The sequence below is a fragment of the Platalea leucorodia genome (assembly GCF_965183815.1).
Source record: "Platalea leucorodia genome assembly, chromosome: 1".
In the NCBI taxonomy this organism is placed as follows: Eukaryota; Metazoa; Chordata; class Aves; order Pelecaniformes; family Threskiornithidae; genus Platalea; species Platalea leucorodia.
Window position 1 is genome coordinate 106,151,007 of NC_138823.1, and position 12,867 is coordinate 106,163,873.

A 12,867-nucleotide genomic window follows, 5' to 3' on the forward strand; every position below is an offset into this window, starting at 1 on the left:
ACACAAAGGAGCAGGACATTCCTGTAGGTTCTCCCCTTCTGCAACTGTTTTCAGAGTCATTCTTGGTGTCAACTTTACTCATTTTTCTCTCTCAAGTTACTTGGGTACTATCAGCTTGCTTTAGTGACAGATTGTTGGAAAGCTTGCTTTTCTTCTGCACAAAAGCAGCGCGCCGTCCGAAGCAGACTGTTTTGCGAGTTTTTAGTTTCGTTGTTATTGTATCCATACCACTCAGTGATCCAAAAACCCTCCCACCAGGATAGGGAAGGCTAAGTTTCCCCAGCTGGAGACAGAGCTTTCGGCACCGGCTCTCTGATTTGTCGTGCCGGCCCCGGAGGGGGCACGGTCTGGTCAGCTCGGGAGCCCGGTAACAAAAGGGGAAGCGGAGAGAGAAGGAGCTCGGAGGGCGGCCGAGCGGCTGACAGCCAGGGAGTTCAGCCCGGCTGGGGAAGCCCAGCACCGGCCGCGCAGGGACGGGGGCTCATGGCTGCCGGCGGCGGGTGAGGAGAGGGCAGAGCCCCGGGGCCGTGCTGGAGGCGAGAAGCGGCCGGGAGTGCCCCATGGGCGGCCGGGCGAGCCTGGCGTGCCGCGGGAGGGAGCTGCGTCCTCTGCCCCGTCGCCGCTCGGCGCAAGAAGAGGCCGAGACGATGATGCAGGTACGGGGGATGTGCTCCCCAGCCCCGGCGCGGAAGGGGCAGCCGGGCGAGTTTCGGTGCTGGCGGGGCCGGGGCCGGGGCCGGGGCCGCGGCCACTCCCGCCGGGCTCGGCGCCGCCACCGCCGAAGGGCGGGCCGCGGGGAGGCGCCTGCGCCCGGCGCCGGGAACATCGCCTCGCCCCGCCGGGCCCGGCGGCGGGGCCGCTCCGCACCGCTCCGCACCGCCCGGGGCGGCGGGGGCCGGGGCTGCGCGGGGCGTGCGCGCAGCGGCAGCGCCCGCCTCTCTCCGCGGCGGTGCGGAAAGCAAAGGCGCGGGGGTGCGGGGCGGCGTCTCGGCGCCCTCCGCAGCTCCCGGCCGGGGCTGCCCGGCGCCCGGGCTGAGCACGGCGCAGCCCAACGCGCGGCTCCAGGGCGAGTACGCGGCGGCTCGCTTTTCCCGCTGCGCCGGCTCGGTCACGGCTACTGAGCCCGCGGAGCGTGGTCAGCAGCACGCTGCTCCCCTGCGACACCGGCCGCAGCTGGGACATGCTAGAGTATGCCTTCGCCTTCCTACTCGTGTGGCTATTCCCTCTTACCTTTGAATATGCACCTAAATCGCTTTTGGGGGCAGTTACGGAAAAGAAATGTCCAAAAATGGGGATGGGTTGATAATCCTGAAGTACACATAGCAACTTTTCACGGCTATGAAAGTTCGATCAACTTTAAATAATTCTGATTTTAAGCCCACTTGATCTCAGTGATGGGTTCCCTTTGACTTTATGACTGTGGACAAAACCAGAGAAACTGCCGAAATAGCAGCCCCTCGGCACAACTGCAAATAGGAAGTACCAGAAACCTCTCCAGAGCTTTAGCCAAGAGCCACAGAACTCATTCCAGAGGCTCACTCAAGCATCTCTAGTTCTGGTTTGCTAGGCAAACCTCTGGACCTTTGAAGTTTCATGCGCTTCCTTCTGGGTTACCTCTGAAAGCTTGATTCAACAATGGATTTAACGTAATTTTAAGCATATGTTTAAATGTTTTTGCTGACTTGGGTTTGGCACACTGTAGCAGTCTCCCTCTCTTGCATGCTTAAGTGAGCAACCTCTTTCATTTCAAATCCCTTCTGAAAACATACCATTTCTGTTGAAACCTTTTATGATTAGTTTCCCAGAAATTCATGAATAATATACCACACAAGTGGTAAACTGTGGATGTATGCACTAAATATCTTTACTGGTTTCAAGCTCCCTTTGACCATCTCATGTGCACTCTATCTGTGAAACCATCTCCATCACTCTTGTGTCTAACCTTTCAAACCAAGCAGCTTCAAATAACCATTTTATTATAAAAAGCTGCCAACGAAATATCTGAGCGTATGTTTTCCTGCCAGAATTGCTTTCCTCTGAGGTGTAAGATGGCCTGTGTTCAGTTGTAGACAAGTGACTCATTTAAAGGGCTGACATTTTTGCCTTTTCTCAGAATTAGAAGAAGGAGCTTTATTCCATTTGAAAGCCTATACAATGATTTCAGTGATGTCTTGCCAAAGAAACATTAGCCTGTGACCTTAGGCACAATAGTAAACCTGAAAATCATAATGTTACAATGGAAAGAAAAGTTATTGTAACAAACTTTTTTTTCCCCAAGGACTGATAAATACCAATTTTCTTGTAACTCTTAGCTCCAGCACCATGAGTACAATTTTAGAATCTTAATGGAGCATGCTTTACTAGAGGGAAGATTACTAATTGGTTGTTGCACAGTGACTCATTTGGTACCAGGACCCCAATTTTGCTGGATGCTCTTGAAACACATGAAGAAAATGTTCCACACTATATGACTTTGGGAGCAAAAGCCATGGCTTGTTCTCTTTTTCATGCCAGCACTTACGTTACTAGGACTTAGTTAGGGATGGGTAACCGTATTGCTCAGAAACAGTGTCACACTGCTGTGGTACTTGTTCACCATGACAGTTTTGCCCCACCACACTTGGTTCCTGCTTTTCTTTGTGGCTGCCTGAGTCTGCTAATTAAGAGTCTGCTGCTTGGAGGGCCCTCCAGCTAATTAATGTTATTAATATTGCTTAGGAGTAGCTCCTTTTAAGCTGGATTTTACTTCCAAGTTCGTTCTTGATTCTTCCTTTCCTTGTTAAGATATCCTGAAGGGTCAAGTGAACTTGAGCATTGAACCCAGGAGCAAGAGAACAAGCCAAATTGTGTTAAACTCCTCTTTCTGTGACACAAGGACAGGGAGAGGGTAACACCAAGCAGCAAAATAAAGAAATCTGGTAGTTCCTTAGCACCAAACCGTAGGGATATAGCAGGGACTGCTGGGGCTTAAGCAGAGCTTCACCATCCGCATACCAAGTTCCATGAAATGGATTGTCTTCATTCTTCTCTTATTATATATTAGTATAAATCAACAGTTTCTTCCCTGAAACCAATTGCATTTCATCAGTTTTAAATTAGTATGAGTGATAGGGGAAGCTGGGCCAGTAATTCTCAAAATATTGGTTATAAAATGAGTTCAAATGATGGAGTAGTCTACAAAGCTGGCATAGGCTCCAATTTATGCTGATGTTATGGAACAGAAAACATGTGGGCAGGATGTATTAACATCAGTGGCTTTATTTTACATCTGGAACATGAAAAAGGAGGCAACAAGCAACAGCTCAAAATATGAGCTTTCTATATTGTTGAATTTCTATTGATCTTTCTCTTCCAGCAGGAAGATACGTAATTATACAATAGGCCATCTAAATTTCTACCACTGGATGGTTGAAATAATTGTAATATTAGACAGAATATGCCAAAAGGTCTTAACATAAAGTTGAGGGGAAAATAGCATAAATTTGAATCTAGGAAGGTGTTTTAAAGAATGAGGGGGTCTGTTTGTTTTGTATTTTCAAGGGGAGGGGTAGATTTTTCTAGTATGATTACACTAGACAAGTATTTTTCTCTTGAAATCAACTTAAAATTGGCACTAATGCCACAGGTTTGCAATTATGCTTTTGGTTAGGCCTTGTCCTTGGGTGGTTTATCAGCTTTCTGTGAGTGACTATTGAATTCCCCATTCAGTCTGGGCTGGAGTCAGGACTCAATGCAAGCACCATGTCTGTCTCAGTTTCTGTAGGTAATCCTTCCTGAGGATCCCAATGTTACCTGAAAAAACTCATTGTCTTAATCTTTACTTTTTAACCACATCTTTAAATTTCTTTTTCTTTGTGTATAATATTGTAAGGGAGGTGAGACTTCTTAGAGGAGCAATTCCTGGGATGTTTGGTTTTTTTCCTTGGAAGTTGAGTGTGGGAGATAAGAACTTGTTTGCATGTGGTTTCTGATAATTTCAGTTCAAGGACTGCTGTTTTTATGGCTCATAACACTTTATGATAAAAAACACCTGTGTTTTGCATTGATGATATTCTCTTGAAAAAGAAAAAAGGTATCTCAGTCCTGCTGTCTTATATCTGCACGCAAAAAAGCAATAGTGAAAACTGAAGTGGAAAGTAAAGTAAATAAAGTAAATTTTTCATAGTTGCTCAGCAAATACATAGAAGACATAATGTTTCCTGATCCTCAGTGTAATGCTTATGCACTGCAGCATATTACTTTTGAAGTAATGAGTTGTCACTTGTGAAAAGCAAAGAAAAAGGACAGTCCAAATCAATCTCTGTACTGTCTTCTCTGTACAATAGGCTTCCATATTATATCTTAGTATCTCTGACTCTGGGTGAAAGCGTGCAAATGTGAGGATGCTACTCTACATCAGAGAGTAGTCACCAATATTACACAGTCAATAATCTCCCTGCAGGAATATTCTGGCTTCTGCTACTGATGACTTATTTGTACAGATGGAAAGAATCGGAAGAAAAGTAGTTCTTCCAGGAAGAAAGATTTTAAAGGGTTTTTGGATTGAATACTAAGCAAATAGCAGCATTGGCCCAAAATGCCCACAAGCTCAGAAGTCTTTAGTATCATTTCCTGGTATTGTGTTAGGGAACAGAAAATTCAGAATAAAACAACAAGAGTCCTTAAGAATAATCTTTTTTTGCCAGTGCCAGGTCCTGTGTGCTGACTGCAGGCCAGGATGATGACAACTGTAGAAGACCCAGCCAGTGGGGGCATTATTAGTCAAATCCTAATCAAAAAGCTGATGAATCTTGTGAGCCAATCACCCTTTTGTTAATAAATGTGTTCTTTCATCTACTGAATACATTCTGGAGAAAAGTAGTGTAATTTTTATTATTGCATGTAGATGGGAAATCCCTTAGACTATGTATCTTGTTCCCACTCCATTATTATTTAGCCAGTCAGGTCAGTTCATGTAACGATGTCCTTGTTGCTAACCTTATTTAGTACGCGAGAATCTCGGGGAAAGTGGAAGCTAGCCTAATACAGACCATGTAACAGTATGCAACTGGAGTTCTTTTCAAGGTCTTCAGCATGATGTCTGGTTCCTTAAGTGCAAGGTGTCTGTCATATTTTTAATGACCAAGGAAAGGAAAAAGCTTTCCAAAAACCTCAAGCAATTTTAGCTGCTGTATGAGTTAGGTTTCCAAGTGGTCTCTGACAGGTGAAGTACACTGAAACATAATGGCTGTTACTGGAAAGAATTACATCTTCACTTCAGTATTCTGCCTTCTGTCTGACAGCTGTGATATGTCCTGTGGAAAGTGGGTGGGATAGTTTTCAGTCATTTTAATCCAGTTTTATAGTGGTTTTCAGCAAGAGGGAAGTAAAGTTTTGTGGGTTTTTTGTGGTTTTTGTTTGTTTGGTTGGTTTTTTGTTTTTTTGTTTTTTAGAAAAATAAATGCATCTTCAAAACTTAACAAAAATAATTTCTTAGAGGAACTGATAAGCAAAGAAGGATTTAAAACACTTTTTCCTTCTAGAAGAATATTAAGTAGGAAATGCTAGTAGGAAAGAGGAGGTTCCCTAAATGGCTCAGTTACTGCCCTCAAGTGATGTCCCATAAGATGAACAACTTTCCCATGAAACTTGCAAGAGAAAACATTTTTTTTTTCTGATTTTGTGGGTTACTTTGAGCATTGCTCTTCCTTTATAATTTCAGAATAGCTTCTTCCCACAGACTATGAATGTTAAATTTTATTATTCTAAAAGAAAATTCATTGTTGGTTCTGTTTGGTTGGGTTTTTTTAACCTAAATAGGGAAGTTTCCTGGATCTTAGATAGTCTTTGGTTATCCAGAAAAATGATAGAATAAAAGTCTTAGAAAACAGTGAGGGAGAAATGAATGTGTTGAATAGAAGTAGGTGCAATGTGCCTCAAATCTAGCTGCTTGAAAGCAAGGAGGTTAAATAGTTTCAGTCACCCCACCATTTCATAAAGCTGTTTCTTCACACAGATGGTTCAGATCACAATTCCATCATTGATACACATTGTTTAATCATCCAAACCAATGATTAAATTATAATAGTTATTCAAAGCATGGTACATAGTACATGACAAGACTGAGTCCCAGTGGCTGGATGTTACAGCTGCCTTAATGTTGTGAATTCATTTTATGTGACCTGACACTTTCTATAATTGATAACTTCTTGCAAAAACGTTTCCCCTTCACATGGCCAAAAATCCCCCTCCAGTTTTAATACATAAAGAGCCAAAATAAGTGGGATTAGATTTTCCAGCTAGGCATGATTTTGCCACGTTAACTCGCGTAAATGCAGTGGGAATGTAAAAAGTAAGCATGTGCCCAGTGCTGAGTGTATGCTAGGTGTTTCTCTGTGTGCGTGTGTGAGGGGTTGAGATTATGTTTTTCTTAGTTTGTGCCCTCTGTAGTTCCTTGCAAGATGATGGGGAGAGGAGTTTGACTCCGCTTCACAACATCTGAAGGCATTGCGAGATACTGTTTGGCAGCTCACCCATTTAGGACTTGAATAATGTTTTTGTCCTTAGAAAAAAGTATTAAAATAGTCCAGGATTTCTTGCATTTGTTGTCTAGCATTCTATGCAGTCTCTGCCCTACTGTTTCACAAATTTCTGAGTCAGAAATTATTATTCTGCTTAACTGGTAGCTCATTTTTTTTCTTGGAGTATTACTCTGGGGTGTGTTTATGAAACCCTGTTTTCTTGTTCAATGACCTGCCAGTTATAAGATCAAATGGGAAAGGAAGTTTGACCTAGAAGGCACAGTGCAGATTTTATCACCATAGAAGGACAGCAAGAATGAGAATCACCTGAAATGTATATGTGCACCTCTATGCTTTATGTCTGAAACAATTACTTTAATTAAAAAAGTTCTGTTTGCAATCTGTTTGGATGATCATTGAGAATACCTCTACCTTCAAAACTGGTAGCATATCTAAAATAAAACTTGTATGTAAAGTCTTAGACGTTCTTTTTCATATGAAACAAATGACAACCTCAGATGTCACTTGTCAGAGTATGGGAATTTTTAAGTCATCATTTTGATTCCAATTTTGCAGGTTTTCCATTGTTTCTGTCACAACACAGCACTTTTTTCACCATTCCATTTATTTCATTACAACCAAGATGAAAGACACTTAACCAAAAAAACTTGGTAGCACAGCCTGTAACAGATCTTCTTACTTCAGTTTATCTGTGCTTTAACTATCAGTCAATACCGCTTTCTACAATAATGGGTTCCTGGCTGTTTGTTTTATTCTTATAAGGTCTTTGCAATTAAAGCCAAATACCACTGCCTTGTGGATCTTCCCTTTTTGGATTAAGGGCGTAAATAGCTGTTTCAGCTATCACAGATAACATAGATGTGAAATGTTTTAGAGAGTCAACTGCTACTATTGTTTATCAGAGCTATTCCAGATCTGGGGAGAAAAAAATTGAGTGAAGCTAGAGCTAACTGAAGTGAATAGGCACTGTCATTCGTTCCTGGCCAGCTTCATTTTATAACACATACATAAAGCTAAAGGAAGAAGTCTTTAGGGTAAAGTGAAGTTCATCTCAAAGTCTTTGAGATCCCTACTTATTATCAGCTATCCAGTACATTTTCATGTAAGGACGCTTATCAAACTTCAAGAGCTCACTATGGCAAGGATGACCACTTCAAATCATGATGGTCAGGAGGTCTGGTATTTCTGAATTGGCTTTTGAAAACAGAGTTAATTCCCAAATCCCATGTGATGACCAGCTTTGAGCACGCCTTGCTCCCTGACAATGCTGCTGTTAATCCACAGATTTGTCATGCTGCTGTACTTGGTTTGTAGATCTTCCCGCTAGGCCTGGTCCAGCTGGTCATGGAAGTTACTCCCTCTCTGGGGAAGGGTCAGCCCCTGTTCCATCCCAGCCTTTTCTGGCTTCCAACCTCAGCCAGTTGGTAATATAAGGAGAGCTGATAATGTGAGAGTTACCTCGAGGTGACTTACTGTTGTCTAAAACCATTTTGGACTTTAAGATAAGTTACTTATGTCCCAGATCCCCTTCAAAGTCACCAAAGCTAGGATTTCTCTGTCACTTCTTGGACACTTAAGTTATAATGATAAGCCTAATTGCACCTTTACTCCCTGGGTATGAATATGAGCAGTTTCTGTAGCAAGAGTTTAGGTTTTAAAAAAAATTAATACATATATTTTTAGAAAATGCAGCACATAATCTGTACATGTACATGTGTGAATGTATTCACGTGCCCACACTGGTTGTTATTCATATCTCGTATCTTGTGAACCCCAGAATGTATTTGACCACATGGCTAAACGGGTGGTGTATTAGTTTTAAGTAATGCAACGTAAAGCAATACGTCATGATCATGATGGATCTAGGGCATACCACAGAGCTGTTCCTTTCCTTAGGTCATGATTTTTAACAGTTGAATTATGCCTTTATACATGCTGCCTTACACATGGTGTCAGCCTTTTTTTCAGGAGCTGTGACACATAGAGCAAGATGCATCTTTTTGGTTCCCTTATAGGGAACCACTCAGGGTGGAGGGACCGGGTTGGTTATGTTTTGACTGTATGACTTGCAAGAGCTCTATTAAACTGCTGCTTCCTGTTCTCACAACTACCTGGCCTTGGACCTTTTGTACCTTCTGCTCTGAGAAGACTGTCATCCACAAACCTTCCCAGCTCTGACCTACCCCAAATGCAGCTAACACTGTGGAGGCATTAGCCCTCTGTTACATGTCTGGCAGGAATGTGGACCACAGCTGATGGAAAATGGGCTCTTGCTTTTGGATCTCCACTGTTACCAATACTTGCCATACTGTTTGGCTGTGCCACCAGGGCACCAGGCAGATGGCTGTATGGTGACACTCGGGGAGAAAACATGTGGAGAGAATTGGGACGATATGTGGAAATACTACATACTCTTTCCTTTCTGTTAATTGATGGAGAGCTGCCAGTGATGAATCAGAGCTCGATGTCATAAGCCACTTCTTATTTATCAAAAACAGTTGTAAGGGGGACAGAGAACAAACGTGCTGTTCAGCATCTTGTTTCTGTTGCTCCCTGTTCTCTGTCATCCAGCTACAGGACGCTAATGAAGAGCCTACTCCTAATGCTTTTTTGTTAGTTATCCAAGCAATCAAAGCCAACAAATGCTTTTTTTAAAGTAACAGACTCTCAGAAACTAATGCAATTTTGAGACTTGAAAGAGCAAAAGGTTTTCATTATGTTTTTAAAGCAAATGTCAAACATAAACTCTTTTTCATGTCCGTATAAGCCCAACGGGCATGGAATGCCTGCTTCCTGCCAAATCTGGTATTAACTATGGCTATCACTTAGAGGGAAATTAAAACCATTTGGGTCTTTGTCCTTGAAGGCTCCCCACGCGATTTATGAAGGCTCTCTGTAGATTTATTGCAATGTCAGTTCATGGGTTTTCAGTGCATGTATTCAGTATGGTGCTTCAGTGACGGGCTGATCATGTTGTGGTCTTGAATGCAGTGGTCCAAGGGCTTCATTTAAGTATATGCACTGCGGCACCAGCCTTCGGCTGGGGCTGCACGGCTAGAAGGCGCGTCCCCTGGGTGGTGGATAGGGGATCCCTCTCTGGAGGGTGCACCGGATAAAATTGAAGAAAGTGCCGCAAACCAACGCAGCCTAAGGGAAGGCCACCCTGACAGAAAAACCACTGGCCCTCCAAGTCATGGGGGTTGGGCAGGAGGCCAACTACCTCCTCCTGGGAAAAAAAAAAAAAGTTGCAGAAACGACGAGCATCAACTCGGAGATGGAGAAAATGAGTAATGAAGTGAGGAGGAGGAGATGGAACTGGATCGGTCACGTCTTGAGGAAAAAACCAACAGAAGACTGCGCTGTGGCCCTTGGGACTCCAGAGCACGCAGCCGCAGACCGATCGAAGTGGAAGAATGATGTTCGCGCCTTGTGTGCCTCCTGGCACTGAGAGAATTCAGATTCAGACTGTGGCACCAGGACCTAGACATGGGTGTGTGTGTGCGTGCACGCATGTGCAAGAGAGAAAGAAAGATGATACAGAAGATGAGCAAGTTCAACCTGGGGATTTTCACCTGAGTTTCATACAGCTGTAATTTTGGTGGGCAGTTAAACAAAAGGTTGTATTTTTAGCCTGTCTTTTAAGGTATTTGGAACAGTTTTCTCTTGCCTTTGTGCTTGAGCAGGGGAAAGTGCTACTTTGTGCATGAATGTTTTTGATGGGCACTGTAAGAAGAACTATATTCACATGAAAATAATGATTGTGAGTATAGCACTTCACTCAGCTCTTCCAGTGCCGTGGCACCAGTGGCAGTACTAACTTGAGGAAGGCTGAAGTCATGCAGAGGAAAGTCTGGTGGCCGATCTGTTGCCCTGAGGTCCTGTGGTTGTAATTTGTCTAAGTACGAGGAAGCTGAGCTTCACAATTACTCTGACACAGAAGTGTGTCTTCTGTTAACTGCTTATGAGACATTTGACCCATAACTTTTCCCTGAGTCATTCTGAACTTATTTCCTAATGACTTCTGGGTAGTTCTAGTTGCATCAATGTGTCCCCACCTGGGAAAAGATGAGAATCTGTTGGCTCAAACAGAACGAAACTTGCAGGATTTTAGGGTTCATGTGTTGCAGTGTTTTAAAACCAGTGATCTGAAGACAAAAGCTGTAGTGTTCTTCGCTGTGGAACCATGTCAAAACAGTATGGGGATGCCTTTTCTTTCCTCAGCCCTCATTTGGGAAGAATTCCTATTTAGGAACGCATTTACACATGTAGCCTGAAGACTTTCAGGATGTGAGGGTCTCAACAAAAGGAACGCTGACAGAACCCTCAAAAAGAGTGATAGGGTAGCCTCTGTGTCACCAAACCATGACACTTCGCTGTTTCCCCACAGAAGAAGGAGCATATTTTTAATGTATCAGCTGGGATCAATGAATGCACTGAACATCCATAAAAGGAGAAATGGAAGAATACTGTTTTGAAAGTGAAAAGATGTTTTCCTTATTCATCTTATTTCTCCCTTGCAATCCGTTTTGAAATGCCATTGATGCTAAATATTCATTAAAATGTAGAATTAATTGACCTGAACCAAGTGCTTGGTTTCATTGTGGATGGCCCCCATCTTGAGAGGCTCTTCTAGAAGGGCAGAAACTGAATCTTAGGCAGCTCTGACTGAGATTCCAGCAATGCTTGCTTCTTCTTGGGTTTTGCAGCTCTGTTGAAGTTGTCAGTGTAACAGCATTGGAATGTCATTCAGAAACTCAGCAAACCTGAACTGGTTTCAGCAGTGTCAGAGGGCATTAGATGGAAAAATGAATTACGTGGAACTCACCAGAAAACAGTATTTTCAGTTTAAATTGTTTTAAACTCCTTTTAATTCCAGCTCAGGTAAAGTTAGCTGCAAAGGACTGGCTCACAAGATTTAAAAATATGATCTTAACTTTTTGCTGAAACATGGTGAGAATGATAAAACAGGGTGAGAATGATTAACCTTGCTACAGGATTGTGCACAAAATACTTTAAAGTGGTAGCTGTTATGAAATACACCGTGGATTTAGTAATTTCCTTACATTCATATCCTCTCTGTTGCTTCCACATACTGTAGAAATTTTCATTAAGAAATCTATGTATTATACTTTGTGACAAAAAATAAAAGCAAGGAATAAATAAATAGCAAGAATCCTTGTTAATACTACTGCAGTTGCATTTCAGTGCTATCTTCAGTATTCTGATCAATTATCACCATAACTTTTTAAAGCTAAAGATCTACTTAATTGAATTATTGCCTTCAACGCTTTTGTATCTCAGATGTGACTGCAAACTAAAACCTGGCTTATACCTGTCAAACACTGGCAGGGAAAATATGAGAAGTGCATTTTCAGTCTATGTTTACTGAGAAGAAAGATTTGAGTTGGGAGTTCGTGGTATGAAGCTGGAATCATGACTTGAATAAGCATCAGTTTGCAGGGATTTGACACAGATGAATGGACTGCTGGCTGCTGGATTCTTGAAAATTGTTTGAACCTCCATTTTTGGCTAATGGTGGGGGGAGAATCACATTTTGCCCTTCCTGTAATAAATCAGAAAAAACTTGCATAAGGCATTCCTCTTCTAAAATCCTGTTGGCAGTTTGGGCCATTATTCAGAAACTGGGAGCCAGGATTAGAGAGGAAACCTTGCCAAGGAATCCTAAAAATAGAAAGCTGAAAAATATTACTGGTGTCACTGAAAGGCTTACGCTTCTAATTACTTTCATATTGTGGCCTTAAAGTCTATGAAAATCAGAGTGCATTGAAAGCATTCTTCTGAAAATGCTTGCATATTTTAAAAAAACTTGCAAGCTGGACATTGAGCTGTGGATCATATTCTCCTAGATGCTAAGAAATCTGACTGTCCTCAGTATATAAGGTAAAATTTAGAAATTATATTACATGGGTGGTTTCCCGCCCCCACTCCACCCTTTATACTGTCCTTTTAGCTGAGGGGATAATTGGATTCTGGAATGTAGAGGAATTTATAGTTACATCTCACTTGATCCAAATATTAATACTGTTCTCTTATTTGAAGGGTGATAATTTTGCTTTAAGCTACATTTTAAAAAGAAAACACAAAAAATCATGCTGAAAAAATATTTAATATGTAAATAATTCTAATACTTTTTAAAAGCTGTGCATTGTCCCCCTCCACATGACTTTTACCTGCTCTGTGTAAGCTATTTTTCATGTATGCTTTCTTGCTAAATATTGATCTGGTGGAGTGTAGGAGCTGCAGAAATGTTCAGGGTGTTCAGCAAGACATATAATGACTATTTACTTCATTATGCTTCCATTGAAGATAAGTTCTTAACAGATAT

At 42.2% G+C, this 12,867-nt stretch overlaps 1 protein-coding gene across 1 annotated transcript in view; it reads left to right on the forward strand.

Annotated features, from left to right (window-relative positions):
- Window positions 1-430: 430 nt before the first annotated feature.
- TNS3 (tensin 3) overlaps window positions 431-12,867 on the forward strand; it is a 231,977-nt gene continuing 219,540 nt past the window's right edge. The window contains 1 exon segment of the mRNA XM_082308287.1: window positions 431-656. Within this exon segment, the coding sequence (XP_082164413.1) occupies window positions 561-656 (96 nt within the window). The 5' untranslated portion in view covers window positions 431-560.